At 46.1% G+C, this 17,377-nt stretch overlaps 1 protein-coding gene across 1 annotated transcript; it reads right to left on the reverse strand.

Annotated features, from left to right (window-relative positions):
• Positions 1 to 320: 320 nt before the first annotated feature.
• Positions 321 to 6,717, reverse strand: LOC119921294 (olfactory receptor 2G2-like). Its single transcript, XM_038741597.1, has 2 exons — positions 6,637 to 6,717; positions 321 to 947 (listed from the first exon to the last, which is right to left on the reverse strand). The coding sequence occupies exons 1-2, from the start codon at positions 6,715 to 6,717 to the stop codon at positions 321 to 323; spliced, it is 708 nt and encodes a 235-aa protein (XP_038597525.1).
• Between the last annotated feature and the right edge of the window lie 10,660 nt (positions 6,718 to 17,377).

Consider the following 17,377-nt stretch of genomic DNA (forward strand, 5'->3'; position numbering starts at 1 on the left):
TTTGTCTGTTTTAGCAGCTACTTTTCCCGCCCTTAAGAACTCTAGAACAGTTTGATTCAATATGTTAGCTCTTTACTGAACTCTGTTTTTTTCCAGAATCCTCCTCACCATCCCCTTCACGTCCTTGTTCCTCAGGGTGTAGATGAGTGGGTTGAGGGTGGGGGTGACCGCAGTGTAGAAGACGGTCAGAAACTTGTCCAAAGTCCCAGAGAAGGAGCTGTTGGGCCAGATGTAGACCACCGTGATGGACCATAGAAGAGAGTGACCACCAGGAGGTGGGACCCGCAGGTGCCCAGGGCTTTCTTCCAGACCCAGGGCGACTAGATCCTCAGCACGTCCCGGGCGTTGGCCCCACAGAAGACCGTGATCAGGCTCAAGGGCAGGAGAATCAGGACCAAAGCGCCGACGAAGAGCTGGATCTCATTGTCCCGAACGTCCACACATGCCAGCTTGAGCATGGTGGACATCTCACAGAGGAAGTGGAAAAGTCGCCGGTGTCCACAGCGGGGCAGGTGGAAGATGACGGTGGCCTGAATCGCTGTGTCCCCCACCCCACCCATCCAGGCTAAGCCTACCAGGGCCCGGAAGAGTCGCGGGTGCATGACGGTGGTGTAGTGAAGGGGTCGGCAGATGGAGGCGTGATGGTTCAAGACCCTAAAGACTAGAAGGACGCACTCCGTTGAACCCAAGGCCAGGAGGTCATAGAGCTGGACCGCACAACGGCCTACGATGATGGTCTTGGAGGGCGCCCGAAGGTTCCACAGAAGCTGGGGGACGATGCCGGTGGTGAAGCAGAGGTACATGAGGGAGAGTTGAGACAGGAAGAAGTACATGGGCGTATGGAGATGGAGATCCAGTCGGGTCACCAGAATAATGGCGATCTTGCCCACCAGGGTTAGGAGGTCGAAGATCAAGACAACCATTAAGAGGATCTTCTCTAACTGGGGCTGAGGAGAGAAGCCCACCTAGATAAAGTCCTCTCCAGAAGTGTCAGTCGGCATCGTCCTCATCCTTGTAGGAAAAGCGAGGAAGGCAGGGAGAGAGAAAGGATGAGAGAAAGAGGGAAGGGGAAGAGACGAAGGAGGAGAGAAAAAAATGAGAGAGTGAGGGAGAGAAAACAGAGTGAGGGAGGCAGGGAGAGAGGGAGGATGATGGAGAAAGGGAGTGGGAAAGATAAAAAGGAGGGAAAAATGAGAGAGAGGGAGTGAGGGAAATTGCGTGCAAGGGAGAGAAAAAATGAGAGGGAAAGAGAGAGAGAGGAAAAGGTGTGAGTGAGAGAAAGTGTGAGGAGAGAAAAACCAAGAGAAAAAGTGAGGGAAAGATATCGCGAGGGCAAGAAAAGGCAAGACAGAGAGAGGGAAAATGATCATGAGGGAGAGAAAAAACGAGAGAGCAAGGGAGAGTGAAAGGGAGAGAAAAAGAAAGAGGGAGGAAACCAAGGAAGTGGAAGAAAAGGGAGCAAGAGTAGAGTGAGAGGAAGAGAAGAATAAGAGCAAGAGTGAGGGGAGAAGCATAAAGAAGAGAAAAAGCAAGGCAGAGAGTGAGGGAAAGCAAGTGAGAGGGAGAAAAAGCATGAGAGAGAGTGAGAGGGGGAGAAAAGCAAGAGGGAGAGAGAGAGAACAAAAGGGAGAGAAAAAGTGAGCGAGAAAGGGGAAAGAGTGAGAGGGTGATAAAAAGCGGAACAGAGTGAGGGAGAAAAATGTGAGAGATCAAGAGACAGAAAAACAAGATAGGGAGAGAGCAAGGGAAAAAGAAGGAGAGGGAAAGAAAAATTGAGTGGAGAAAAGAGAATGAGCAGGAGAAAAAGTGCAAGAAAGAGTGAGAAGGAGAGAAAAACGAGAGGGAGAGAGTGATAGAGAGAAAAATAGCAAGAGGATGGGACAAAAATGAGAGCGAGCATGAGGAAAAGAGACGGAAGGAGGAAACGAATGAACGAGTTAAAGGGAGAGAAAAACAGGAGACAGCAAGTGAGAAACAGAACCAGAGAAAAAGCAAGTTAGTAGTAGTCGTAATAATAATAACAATAATGATAACGGTATTTGTTAAATGCTTACTATGTGCCAAGCACTGTTCTAAGCGCTATGGTAGATACAAGATAATCAGGTTGTCCCACGTGGGGCTAACAGTCTTATTCCCCATTTTGCAGATGAAGTAACCTAGGCACAGGGAAGTTAAGTCGCTTGCTCAAGGTCACCCAGCAATAGCATTGATCGAGCACCCTGTGCAGTTTCAGGGACATTCTGATGTAGTAGGAATGGTATGGATTTCACTCCTGCTATGTGCAAAGCACTGTACTAAGGTCTGGGAGTGAAACAGATTGTGTGTTTGGTCCCCAAGGAGTTCCAATTCTAAGATGATAATAATAATAATAATAATAATAATAATATCATCATCATCATCAATCGTATTTATTGAGCGCTTACTGTGTGCACAGCACTGTACTAAGCGCTTGGGAAGTACAAATTGGCAACATATAGAGACAGTCCCTACCGAACAGTGGGCTCACAGTCTAGAATGGGGAGACAAAACCAAACATACTAACAAAATAAAATAAATATAATAATAATAATAATAATAATAATAATAATGGAACTTTTTAAGTACTTACTATGTGCCAAGCACTGTTCTAAAAACTGGGGTAGATACAAGGTAATTAGGTGGGGCTCACAGTCTTAATCCCCATTTTGCAGATGAAGTAACTGAGGCACAGCGAAGTTAAGTGACTTGCCCAAAGTCACACAGCTGACAAATGGCGGAGTTGGGATTAGAACCCCTGACCTCTGACTCCCAAGCCCGGGCTCTTTCCACTGAGAAAAGCTCCTGTCCTGGATCCTCTTCTGGACACTTCGGCTCCAAAGAAAAGTGGAGGGATGTGGAGACGGGAGAGAAAAGGGGAAGAAATTTGATCCTTCGAAGAAACGTGATGTTCTTGGAATACCCTACCCTGGACTGGAGAATCTTCCAAGGGTTCTTCTCAGCCCAGAAAGGGAAACGTTTTCATTCTGCCTCCTGTTGAGCCAGGATAAGAGTCAGTACCTGACACTGAAGCAGGAGGGATTGAAGGTAGATTTCTAGAAAGAATTTCTGGTCTGGTAACACAAAAAAGGGACAAGTAGGATATGGACTCTGCATCCCAACAGGTTCTAACTGAAATAGAGAGAAACTCGATCTTCCATCTATTTTTCTAGCGTGTTCCTTTTCTATCTCTCCTTCTCATCCTCCTCTGTTCACTTACACTTTCTCTGGGGACCAATGTGTCTATCAAGTCTGTTATATTGGACTCTCCCAAGCACTTAATACAGTGCTCTCTACACAGTAAGCGCTTAATAGATCAGCTCTAGTTCATTCATTCATTCATTCATTCATTTATTCATTCATTCAGTTGTATTTCTTGAGCACTTACTGTGTGCAAAGCACTGGACTAAACACTTGGAAAATACAATTCAGCAGCTGGTGGAGACAATCCCTACCCAACAATGGGCTCACAGTCTAGAAGGGGGGAGAGAGTCAACAAAACAAAACAAGTAGACAGCACTTAAGTGCTTACTCTATGACAAGCACTGTACTAAACGCTGGGCTGGACAAAAGATAATTAGGTCCCAAATGAAGCTTACAGTCTAAGTAGGAGGGAGAACATGTATTGAATCCCCATTGTTCAGATGAGGAAACGGAGGGATAGAGAAGTGGAGTGATTTGCCCTATAGTTACACAGCAGACAGCAGACAAATGGCTGAGCTAGGATTAGAATGGAGGTCCTTCTGACTCCAAGGCCTTGGCTCTATCCGCAGGCCCATGCTACTTCTCACCCCTAAGCTCTTCCTTAGCATCTTCCACTCCTCAGCTCCCCGAGGTCGATGGGACCCTCTTGACTCCCTTGACTCTCTCCCAAGACACTACTGGACTCATATTTAGGAGTTGTCCATCTCTGACTGGAATAGGGTTAGTAATTGTGGGCTAGAGATGGCCAAGGCTTTCTCCCTGATTTCTTCAGCATCTGGGATTTTACAGGCAGGATGGGGTTTTGAGGCAGGGCCAGGAGTAGTCCCCAGAGGGGAGACTAGACTGTAAACTCGAGGATTGGGATCCTGCCCTATACTGCACTTTCCCATGCTCTGTGCAGAAGGAGTGCTCAATAAATACTCTGGATTAGTAGCTCATATACTCAATTTCCATTTTCCTAAATACCATAGAGGCTACAGATTGGCCAGGGGGAGTATGGGGGTCTTTGTTTCATACCTAATCACCAGTTCTATTGTGAAGAAAAGGCAAAGAGATTCCCACTCTGGTCCGGAGAAATGATTCCACTGGATGGGAGTCAATGTTGGAGATTCCAACCTCAGCCTCATGAGCGAGGAGGTGAGAAGGAAGCTGAGCTAGAAACAGCTGAGCTGGGAGGCAAAGAAAGAATTATCCCCTAACAATTTTTTCCAAATCTCTCCAGGAGCTGGTGGCGGTGGGAAGATAATCAGGGTCGGGCCGACGTCCAAGGAAATTTAATTCCTCCATTCACCTCTGCTCTACATGTCTTCCTCTTCCCAGAGTCCTACTGCCCTTTCTGTAGGATCTCGGAAATTAGGAGAAGCAATCAGGAGATAAGGACCAGAATGTATCTCCAGGTGCTCTTCATATCTGGGGGTTGGGGGAACCAATATTTCTGGAGCACGGGATCGCCAAATACAGAGATATGTTGGCACAGATGGGGAGGACCCCCCTGGGGTTTTCACGCCCTCCAGCTGTAACAATTAGTCAGGCACAGAGGTGGCCAGAGTAGGGACTCTTGATAGCCTTGGAGAGAGAGATGCCTTAGCCATCAGCTTCCGAGCACTTCAAAGCATTCTCAAATTCATTAGTCCCGGCTCTGCCACTCGTCAGCTGTGTGACTTTGGGAAAGTCACTTAAATTTTCTGTGCCTCAGTTACCTCATCTGTAAAATGCGGATTAAGACTGTGAGCCCCACTGGGGACAACCTATGTATCTATCCTAGCGCATAGAACAATGCTCGGAACATAGTACGTGCTTAATAAATATCATTATTATTATATACGATTGAATGAATGAATGAATAATGGGGTGGACAGCGTTACAAGGGTCTTCATTCTTGATCTTCATCCTTCATTCATTCATTTATTCATTCAATTGCATTTATCGAGCGTTTACTCTGTGCAGAGCACCGTACAAAGCGCTTGGAAAGTACAATTCAGCAATAAAAAGAGACAATCCCTACCCACACAGGGCTTACAGCCTAGAAGGGAGAAGACAGACATCAAAAGCAAGTAAACAAGTAAATAAATAAAATTATAGATATGTACACGTCAAAAAAGTATACAGACATCAATATAAATAAATAGAATTATATATACATATATTCATAAGTGCTGTGGGGTACTTGCTGTGTGTGCTGAGGGGGCAAGAGCAAAGGGATTGAGTTGAGGCGATGCGGATGGGAGGGGGAGCTGAGGAAAATGGAGGCTTAGTCTGGGAAAGCCTTCATCTGGATCTTCTTGCAAGATCCAAAGAACAGCTGGACCACTCTCTTTCTGAGTTTTCCCCAACCCTTGCTCCCACCAAATCCCAATTCTTATGGCTGCGGGCTCTCTTTCCCTCCTTGGCTCTTGTTTCGCCTTTAACTGGCAGAACTGTACTTGCTGTGTGGCGTTCTAGGTACAATGCAAATAGTTCAGACTCTCATTTTTATTTATGACTGTACTTTCTGCTGAGACAAAGGCCAGTCTGTTTACAGACACACCCTTGACTGATTCTTTCTCCTGCTTGTTGTTGTTGTTCTAGGTGCAATGTGAAGAGTTCTAAGTCTCCCATTTTCCATTTATGACTTTAGTTTCTTCTGAGACAAAGGCCAGTCTCTTTACAGACATACCCTTGACTGCTTCTTATTCTTCTCCTGATTGTTGTTGCTGCTATTAAGCACTTAATATGGGCCAGAGACTGTAGTAAGGGCTGAGATGGATGCAAACTAAGCAGGTTAGACAAAGCCTCTGTCCCACGTTGGGTTCACAGTCTTTATCCCCATTTTTCAGATGAGGTAACTGAGGCACAGAGAAGTAAAGCGACTCGCTCAAGGTCACACAGCAGGTATGTGACTGAACCGGGATTAGAACTAAGGACCTTCTGACACCATGTCCCATGCAATTTCCACTCTTCAAACTGTTACTCAGGCTTGTATGCTCTGCTCTAGAATTACAGGTCTGGGCGGTTTAATTCAGGGGTTCCTGCTTACATAGTTTGTGAGCTCTATGTGGGCAGGGAAAGTTTCTACCAACAGTGGTGTATTGTCCCAAGTGCTTAGTACACTGCTCTGCACAGTACGTGCTCACTAAATACCACTGATACCATTAAATGGAGTTTGTTTCAGGGTTCCACTAGGGAACTGGGAGTGATTACCACGTGGGACACGGACTGTGTCCAACCTGATGAGTTTGTATCTACCCCAGATCTTAGTTCAGTGCCTGGCACGTAGTAAGGGTGAAACAACTACTGTTAAAAATAGTTTATTTTAGTGATCGATTGCCTGAGCCTTCCCTAGAAGAAGGTGACACTTCTTATAGGATTTTGCCCCCACAGGTACTCGTCCCCAGGACAAACGTCATATGTCCCTGTTTCTCAGAGACATCCTCTCACTCCCAGCACCCTCCTCAGAGCTGTCTTCGTGTCCTGGTACCTCAGGATATAGATGAGGGGGTTCAGGGCGGGAGACACCATGGTGCAGAACACGGATGACAGCAGGTCCAGCGTGGGGAAGGAATCTGAGGGCGGCTTGAAGTGGGCGACTGTTCTCGTGGAGATGAATACAATCACCATGGAGAGGTGAGGCAGGCAGATGGAGAAGGCTTTGGACCGGCCCTCGGTGGCCGGCATCCTCAGCATGGGCCGGAAGATGCACACGTAGGAGACGATGATGGAGAGGAGACATGAGACGTTCAGAATGGCGGAGAAGACTATGATCCCAATTTCCTGGAGGTTTCCACTGGGGCCTGAAAGTTCTGTCGTTCGGAGAGTGTCACAGAAGCAATGGAAGACCATGTTGGGCCCACCGAAGCCGACAGAGAAGGTGGCGGCCGTGTGGGTGGCGGTGCTCACAGTGCAACCCAGCCAAGAGGCAGCGGCAATCTTCCCACAGGCCCCTCGGTCCATGATGACCTCGTAGCGCAGGGGGCAGCAGATGGCGGCATAGTGGTCGTAGGACATCACCGTGAACAGGGCCACTTCGACACCCACAAGGGTGATTACTAAGAAGGCTTGAGAGATGCAACCCGGAACAGAGATTTCTCTGCGGTCAGTCAGGGAGTTGTGGATGGATTTGGGGACAGTGACGGAGATGAGGCAGAGGTCGAGGACGGAAAGGTTCCTGAGGAAGCAGTACATGGGGGTGTGGAGGCGTCGGTCGAGGGCAGTGATGGTGACGATGAGGAGATTCCCCATCAGGGCCACCAGGTAGACCAGGAGGAACAGCACGGCCTGGACCAGCTGCAGCTCCCGGACCTCTGAGAATCCAAGCAGGAGGAACCCTGTCACCGCCGTGCCATTGGCCATTTCCTTCCCAGGGATAAACTGCCGTAACTGTGTAGAAGACTGTTTTTAATCACTGCAAATTTGTCAGATCATCACACAGTAAGCTCTTTATAAATACTTTTACTACTATTCCTACTTAGGTCTGATGGGCAAGATCATGGTGACACATATTTAACTCTCCCAAGTGCTTACTACAGTTCTCTGCACATGGTCAGCGCTCAATACATGTCATTGATTGATGGCTTGATTATTCAATGGCTGCTTCCCCTTCTAGAATATAAACTCCTTGTGGACAGGGAACATGTCAACCAACTCTGTTGTACTAGTTCTTAGTATTCCCTAGTGCTTAGTACAGTGCTCTGCCTGTAATAAGGGCTCAACAAATATGATTGATAGTGCTCAATCAATACTATTGATTGATCGATAGATTGATGACACAACAGCCAGTTTGAGGTTACACATTTTTCATTAGACTGTAAATACCATAATAATAATATGTTAGATTCACCAGATTTGAATACTACATGTGGTATTTGTTGAGCACATTCTATGTTCCAAGAACTGGAATGGATAAAGTCCTCCCCCTCCTCCTTCCCTCACCCCCAACGATCTGGCCTCCTACTTCATTAACAAAATTAAATCCATCAGGTCCGACCTCCCCAAAGTCTCTTCCTCCCTTTCTCCATTCCCCCCGGCTCTCAACACTCTCTGCTACTCTCCCATCCTTCCCAGCAGTGTCCTCAGAGGAGCTCTCCTCCCTCCTCTCAAGCGCTACTCCGGCCACCTGTGCTTCTGACCCCATTCCCTCTCATCTTATGAAATCTCTCGCTCCATCCCTTCTCCCCTCCTTAACTTCCATCTTCAACCGCTCACTCTCCACTGGTTCCTTCCCCTCTGCCTTCAAACATGCCCATGTCTCTCCCATTCTAAAAAAAACCTCTCTTGACCCCACCTCACCTTCTAGGTATCGCCCCATATCCCTCCTACCATTCCTTTCCAAACGAGTAGAGTTGTCTACGAGTAGAACGAGTTGTCTACACTCGCTGCCTAGAATTCCTCAACAACAACTCTCTCCTCGACCCCCTCCAGTTTGGCTTCCGTCCCCTAGATTCCACGGAAACTGCCCTCTCAAAGGTCACCAATGACCTCCTGCTTGCCAAATCCAACGGCTCCTACTCTGTCCTAATCCTCCTCGACCTCTCAGCTGCTTTTGACACTGTGGACCACCCCCTTCTTCTCAACACGCTATCTGACCTTGGCTTCACAGACTCCGTCCTCTCCTGGTTCTCCTCTTACCTCTCCGGTCGTTCTTTCTCAGTCTCTTTTGCAGGCTCCTCCTCCCCCTCCCATTCTCTCACTGTGGGGGTTCCCCAAGATTCAGTGCTTGGTCCCCTTCTGTTCTCGATCTACACGCACTCCCTTGGTGACCTCATTCGCTCCTACGGCTTCAACTATCATCTCTAGGCTGATGACACCCAGATCTACATCTCTTCCCCTGCTCTCTCCCCCTCTCTCTAGGCTCGCATCTCCTCCTGCCTTCAGGACATCTCCATTTGGATGTCTGCCCGCCACCTAAAGCTCAACATGTCGAAGACTGAACTCCTTGTCTTCCCTTCCAAACCTTGCCCTCTCCCTGACTTTCCCATCTTTGTTGACGGCAGTACCATCCTTCCCGTCTCACAAGCCCGCAACCTTGGTGTCATCCTCGACTCTGCTCTCTCATTCACCCCTCACATCCAAGCCGTCACCAAAACCTGCCGGTCTCAGCTCCGCAACATTGCCAAGATCCGCCCTTTCCTCTCCATCCCAACCGCTACCCTGCTCATTCAAGCTCTCATCTTATCCCGTCTGGACTACTGCATCAGCCTTCTCTCTGATCTCCCATCCTCGTGTCTCTCTCCACTTCAATCCATACTTCATGCTGCTGCCTGGATTATCTTTGTCCAGAAACGCTCTGGGCATATCACTCCTCTCAAAAATCTCCAGTGGCTACCAATGAATCTGCACATCAGGCAGAAACTCCTCACCCTGGGCTTCAAGGCTCTCCATCACCTCGCCCCCTCCTACCTCACCTCCCTTCTCTCCTTCTACAGCCCAGTCCGCACCCTCCGCTCCTCCACGGCTGATCTCCTCACCGTACCTCGCTCTCGCCTGTCCCGCCATCGACCCCCGGCCCACGTCATCCCCCGGGCCTGGAATGCCCTCCCTCTGCCCATCCGCCAAGCTAGCTCTCTTCCTCCCTTCAAGGCCCTGCTGAGAGCTCACCTCCTCCAGGAGGCCTTCCCAGACTGAGCCCCTTCCTTCCTCTCCCCCTCGTCCCCCTCTCCATCCCCCCATCTTACCTCCTTCCCTTCCCCACAGCACCTGTATATATGTATATATGTTTGCACATATTTTTTACTCTATTTATTTATTTATTTATTTATTTATTTTATTTGTACATATCTATTCTATTTATTTTATTTTGTTAGTATGTTTGGTGTTGTTCTCTGTCTCCCCCTTTCAGACTGTGAGCCCACTGTTGGGTAGGGACTGTCTCTATATGTTGCCAATTTGTACTTCCCAAGCGCTTAGTACAGTGCTCTGCACATAGTAAGCGCTCAATAAATGCGATTGATGATGATAAAGTCCAATCAGATCAGACACGGTTCCTGTCCCACACGGGGCTCATAGTCTAAGAGGAAGGAAAACAGGTATTTTAATGTCCATTTTACAGATGAGGAAACTGAGTCACAGAGGATTTAAGTGATTTGTCCAAGATCACACAGCAGGCAAGTGACTCCCAGCCCTCTGACTCCCAGCCCTTTGCTCTTTCCACTAGTATAGGCCCTTGACCCCCACATCAATATTGTTCAACCAGTAGTATTTATTGAGCGCTCACTGTGTGCTGTACTAAGCACTTGGGAGAGTACAGCAGAGTTGATAGACACATCTCCTGACCACACTGAGCTCGTCTTCTCTCCTACTTGAACTGTGAGCCCTATATGGGACCGGAACCGCGTCCAAACAGATTCATTTGTATCTACCCCAGTGGTTAGAACAGTGTTTGACACATGGGGAGCACTTAATAAATAATTAATAAATAAAAATAAATTGACGAGCATACAGTCTAGCGATACATGGAAACTCTTTGGAGCCTTTCAGGAAAAAAATATATTTTAATGATATATGTTAAAAATAATAATGATGGCATTTGTTAAGTGCTTACAATGTGCCAAGCACAGTTCTAAGTGCTGGGAGAGATATAAAGTAATCAGGTTGTCGCAGGTTGGGCTCACAATCTTAATCCCCATTTTACAGATGAGACAAATGAGGTACAAAGAAGTTAAATAAATTGCCCCAAGTCACACAGCTGACAAGTGGCGGAGCCAGGATTGGAACCCATGACATCTGACTCCCAGGCCCGTGCTCTTTCCACTGAGCCAAGCTGCTTCTCACTTACTATGCACTTACTATGTGCCAGTCACAATACTAAGCGCTGGGGTTGATTCAAGCTAATCAAGTTCTACACAGTCCCTGTCCTACATGGGGCTCACAGTCCTAATCCCCATTTTAGAATTGATGTAACTGAGGAACGGAGAATCCAAGTGCCTTGTCCAAGACACAAAGCAGACAAACGTCAGAGCCGGGATTAGACCCCAGGTCCGTCTGGCTCCCAGGCCCAATAGGCCACACTGCTTCTCCGCTGTGGCCGCTGAACCCCACACCCAGTATTTTCCCTGACAACTGATAGAATAGCACATAGAGTTCTCACGTACCAGTCACCAACTGAGATGGAGGGCTTGAGTCGACCAATCTCGTCCGACTCCTCTTGTCCAAATGTTGGAACCCCAAGAGCAAATCTCTGATTTTCACCTCTTCTTTGTTGGATGAGAGGCCAGAATAAGATAAACAATGGAGGGGTTGGCTTTTTTATCTCTCTCTGGTTGGGAGGTGTTGCGGGGCATCATTGTATCACTGTGTCCCTCCTGCCACCACTTTTACTAGTTGGGGTTCTAGTCCAAGGAGAGCCAAGGTGCTCCGACACAGAGTGAAACCACTTGAGACACTGCATTTCCTGCCAGGTCTTTGCTAAGATCCTGGCACACTTGCATTTATTTTAGTTTATTTATTTTTATGGCATTTGTTAAACGCTTACTATGTGTCAAACGCTATTCTAATGGCTGTTTGGACAATCCACTTAACCAGTGGTCCAGGAATTCATGTTTAGGTACATAGTAAGAATCGTAATTTTATTCATTAAGTGCTTACTGTGTGCAGAGCACTGTAGTAAGTGCTTAGTGCAGTGCTCTGCACATAATAAGAGCTTAATTAATACGACTGAATGAATAATAAATGATAGGAGAAAGTACACAGGAGCGATTATACATAGTCCCTCTCCCTCATGCAGATTACAATCTAAAAGTAGACAGGAATAATGTCTACCAACCCCGTTGTATCGAATGCTCCCAGGCGCTTAGTACAGTGCTCTACTTCATCATCATCATCATCATCATCATCATCATCATCATCATCATCATCGCCTACTTTGTGAAAGCACTGTACTAAGCACTTAATTGCTTAATAGATACCATCAAGTAATTAATAGTTGTCTTTCTTCCACAAAGATTCCACACTGATAATAATAATATATAAGTGCTTAACAAATACTATAATGATATATTAAGTGCTTAACAATTGCCATAATAATAATAAATTGCTTAACCGTTACCATCATAATAATGTATAAAGTGCTTAATGAATACCACAATAATTACAACATAGTAAGTTCTTAATAACTGGCATAATAATAATATAGTGAGTGCTTAACAAATACCATAATAATCATATAGTGAGTGCTTAACAAATGTCATAATAGTAATATTGTGAGTGCTTAAGAAATCCCATAATAATAATATAGTCAGTGCTTAACAAATCCCAAAATGAGATATGGAGTGCTTAACAAAAACCATGATAATAATATAGTAAGTGCTTAACAAATGCCATAATAAATAATATAGTAAGTGCTTAACAAATACCATAATAATAATATAGTAAGTGCTTAACAAATGCCATAATAATAATATAGTGAGTACTTGACAAATACCATAAGATAGTGAATGCTTAACAAACACCAAACTGATAATATAGTGAGTACTTAATATTTACCATAATAATTATTTGGTGCTAAACAAATATGACAATCTAATGAGTGCTTAACAAATACAGCAGCAATGATGAGAATATTAATAATTATTATAAATCTAGGCAGATAAATGTAGGGAGACCAATCTCTCCCTTGAGTTTTGCTATTTTTCTGCATCTAGAGGTTGAACATAACGGCCCACTGGGAATCTTAGCCTCTCAGCAAGCGGGATCCCCAAGGGATGGGAGATGATGAGAGTCGTATGTTTTTCGGGAGTTCATAAAAAAGGCTCCTCTGTTTGTTCAGCACGTTGTTCTTCACGAGTTCTAAGCTCAGATGGGAAGACCATCGGAGCTCTAGAGCACTTTTTGGCGATCAGGAGTGCAGTGGCTGAGACCCAAGGAGAGAATCCATCAATCAGTAGGGTGCTTGCGGGGTGCAGAGCACTGCACTAAGCTCTTGGGAGAGTACACTATTACAGAGTGGGTAGACATGTTTGCTGCCCACTGCCTGTCTACATGCTTTGTTTTGTTGTCTGTCTCTCCCTTCTAGACTGTGAACCCTTTGTTGGGGAGGTATTGTTTCTATCTGTCTCTACCTACTTTCCAAGAGCTTAGTACAATGCTCTGCACACAGTAAGCACTCAATAAATATTTTTGAATGAGTGAATGAACGGGCTCACAATCTAGAATTAAAGGCAGACGTTAGTCAAACAATCAGTGCTATTATCCAGCGCTAACTGCATGCAGAGCACTGAACGAGTGATTGGAAGATTCCAATATAACAGAATTGGTGGACATGATCCTTGCCCCAGTGAGCTTATACTGTACGTGGGGAAGCAGACATTAGTCAATCAGTGATATTTATTGAGTACTTGTGTAAAGAACACTGATTTAAGCAACTGGAAGAGTACGCTATAACAGAGTCGGTAATATAATAATAATAATAATAATAATAATAATAATAATAACAATAATAATAATAATATGGTATGTGGTAAGCGCTTACTATGTGCCAAGCACAGTTCTGAAGACACATTCCCTGCCCACAACAAGCTGACGGTCTAGGGGGAGCAAGCAAAGCAAGCTCTGTCATTTCATTCCTGACCTGATTCTAAGAAGACCCGTGTGGAAGGTGAGCTTGATTTTCCTGATATTAACAATTGGAGTATTAAGCTGAGGAAACTGAGAGATGTGAAGTGGCTTGTGCAAAGTCACACAGTAGGCAAGCGGCAGAACCGGGATTGTGCTCTTTCTATTAGACCAAGGTCAGGGTACTGTTTACAGCATACGGGATGACCAGGCTGGGGGTTCTCTCTCCCTCCCTTCAGGCTCGTATCTCCTCCTGACTTCAAGACATTTCCACCTGGATGTCCGCCTGTCACCTAAATCACAACATTTCTATGACGGAGCTCCTTATCTTCCCTCACAAACCCTGTCCTCTCCCTGATTGTCACGTCACTATGGATGGCACTACAACTACCTGGAGTCTCACAGCCTACAACTTTGAGGTTATCTTTGACTCCACTCTCTAATTCACCCCATACATCCAATTAGTTACCAAAACCTGCCAATCTCAACTTCACAACATCGGAAGATCCACCCTTACCTCTCTACTCAAACTGCTACATTGTTGGTTTAATCTCTCATCCTATCCCGACTGGATTACTGCCTCGGCCTCCTTTCTGAACTCCCATCCTCCTGTCTCTCCCCGCTTCAGTCTATTCTTCACTCTGCTGCCCGGATTATCTTTGTACAGAAACGCTCGGGGCATGTTACTCCTCTCCTAAAAATCTCCATTGGTTGCCTATCAAACTTCGCATGAAGCAAAAACTTCTCACTATAGGCTTCAAAGCTCTCCATCACCTCGCCCTCTCCTACCTCACCTTCTTTCTCTCCTTCAATAGCACAGCCTGCACACTCCGCTCCTCTGCCACTAACCTCCTCAGTGGGCCTCGTTCTCGCCTGTCCTGCCGTCGACCCCCCGGCCCACGTCCTCCACCTGGCCTGTAATGTTCTCCCTCCGCACATCCGCACATCCACCAAGCTAGCTCTCTTCCTCCCTTCAAAGCCCTACTGAGAACTTACCTCCTCCAGAAGGCCTTCCCTGACTGAGCTCCCCCTTTTCCTCTCCTTCTCCTCCCCTCCCCATAGCCCCCCCATGCCCTCCCCCTCCCCCTTCCCACGGCACTTGGGTATATTTGTACATATTTATTAATCTATTAATTTTATTAATGATGTGTATATAGATATTATTCCATTTATTCTGATGGTATCAACACCTTTCTACTTGTTTTGTTTTGTTATCTGTCTCCGCTTCCTAGACTGTGAACCCATTGTTGGGTAGGGACTGTCTCTATGGGTTGCCGATTTCTACTTCCCCCTTAGTACCGTGCTCTGTACATAGTAAGGGCTCAATAAATACGATTGAATGAATAAATGTTCTGGTCTGAAACAGGAACCGAGAATGGAGAGGCTTTTTTAAATAATGATGATGGTATTTGTAAGTGCTCACTATGTTCCAAGCATTGTTAATCAGGTTATCCCACGTGGGAGTCACAGTCTTCATCTTCATTTTACAGTAGAGGGAACTGAGGCACAGAGAAGTGAAGTGACTTGCCCAAAGTCACACAGCTGACAAGTGATGGAGCCAGGATTAGAATCCATGAACTCTGACTTCTAATCCGGGGCTCTATCCACTAAGCCACGCTGCTTCTATTTGTTAAGTGGTATTTGTTTAATGCCTACTATATTATTATCATAATTACTATATCCGTACTATGGTATAATATTACTACTATTATTCTAATTACTGTTCTATTGTTCCGCTGTACATTTTGTGCTGTTCCACTGTTCCATTATTACCCTTCTAAGAGTGGAGTAGATTACAAATTCATTAGATTCTGTCCTGCATGGGGCTCACAGTCTAAGTAAGGGAAAGAAGAGGAGAACTGAGGCACAGAGAAATTAAATGACTTGTCCAAGGTCACACAGCAAGCAGTTGGCAGAGCCAGAATTAAAACCCAAGTCCTCTGACTTCCAGGCCCATGCTCTTTCCACTAGGCCATGCTGCATCTCCAAGGCTTGTTAGTTTGAGGGTCCTTTGGAGGCTGCAGGGACCCTGCCCTGAGAAGCTCTCCATCAGCTTGGCTTCAAAGCTCTCCATCCCCTTGCCCATTCCTACCTCACCTCTCTTCTCTCCTTCTCCAACCCAGCCCATTCTCTCCTATCTCGCCATCGACGCCTGGCCCACGTCCTACCTCAGGCCTGGAATGCCCCCTCTCCTCACATCCACCAAACTAGCTCTCTTCCCATTTTAAAGCCATACTGCGAGCTCAACTCCTCCAGGAGGCCTTCCCTGACTGAGCCTCCCTTTTCCTCTACTCCTCCTCCCTTCCCCATCTCCCCGACCCCCTCCCTCTTCTCCACCCCTCAATAAATATGATTGAATGAATGAATGAATGAAGTCTTAACCTGCCCTCCATCCTGCCGTGGCCTGTGATATGGTGCCCTGTACCATATTTATTTATTTATATTAATGTCTGTAACACGCTCTAGACTGTAAGCTCAATGTGGGCAGGGAACATTTCCGCCAATTCTGTTGTATCATAATTTACCAAACATTGAGTACAGTGCTCTGAAAATAGCCAATAAAAGCATTTATCGATTGACCTATTGATTGTGAGAAGCAGTGTGGCTTAGTGGAAAGAGTGTGGGCTTGGGAGTCAGAGGTCGTGGGTTGTAATCCCGGTTCTGCCACTTATCAGCTGTTTGACTTTGGACAAGCTACTTAACTTCTCTGTGCCTCAGTTACCTAATCTGTAAAATGGGGATTAAGACTGTGAGCCCCAAGTGGGGACAACGTGATTACTTGTATCCATCCCAGTGTTTAGAACAGTGCTTGGCACATAGTAAGTGCTTAACAAATACCATTATTCTTCTTATTATTATTATTGTATGCAGTGGTATTGAAAACTGGAGGAGCTTCGGTTCAGCTGTAGTTGCAGCATTCCTCGTTTTGGAGAAAACTTAAAGAAGCTGGGATTTTTCTCAAATATTTCCCTTCCAGGGTAGCATTTCTCAATAGTTAATCCATCAATCAATCAATGGTATTAATTGAATATCTTTCATTTGTAGCCGCCACTCCCTGGGTAGAGGGGAGTAGAGGAGAAAATTCAAAGGAGGAAAGAGTAGGATTTAATCCTCATTTTACAGTTGAGGTAACTGGGGCCCAGAGAAGGGAAACGACTTGCCCAAGGTCACACAGTAGACACATGGCAGAAACCAGGATTAGAGCCCAGGTCCTCTGACTCCCAGGCTCGTGCCCTAGCCAGAAGACCAAACTGCTTTAAACATTTTCACCTCCATCTAACACGCAGGACCCTATTTCCTCACAAGGAAGAAATGAGCAACCTCACCGCAGTGAGGTAATTCCTCCTGCTGGGATTCTCGGAAGTCTGGGAGCTGCAGTTGTACAGGCCGTGCTGTTCCTCTTGGTCTACCTGGCCGCCTTGAGGGGGACTGTCCTCATCGTCGCCATCACCATACTCGACTGGCGCCTCCGCACACCCATGTACCTATTCCTCAGGAACCTGGCCCCTCATCGACCTCTGATAGATCTCCATTACCGTCCCAAATTCATCCACAACTCCCTGACTGACCACAGAGAAATTTCTTTCTCGGGTTGCATCTCTCAAGTCTTCTTAGTAATTACCCTTAGGAGTGT

This window comes from Tachyglossus aculeatus (genome assembly GCF_015852505.1).
Source record: "Tachyglossus aculeatus isolate mTacAcu1 chromosome 12 unlocalized genomic scaffold, mTacAcu1.pri SUPER_6_unloc_2, whole genome shotgun sequence".
NCBI lineage: Eukaryota > Metazoa > Chordata > Mammalia > Monotremata > Tachyglossidae > Tachyglossus > Tachyglossus aculeatus.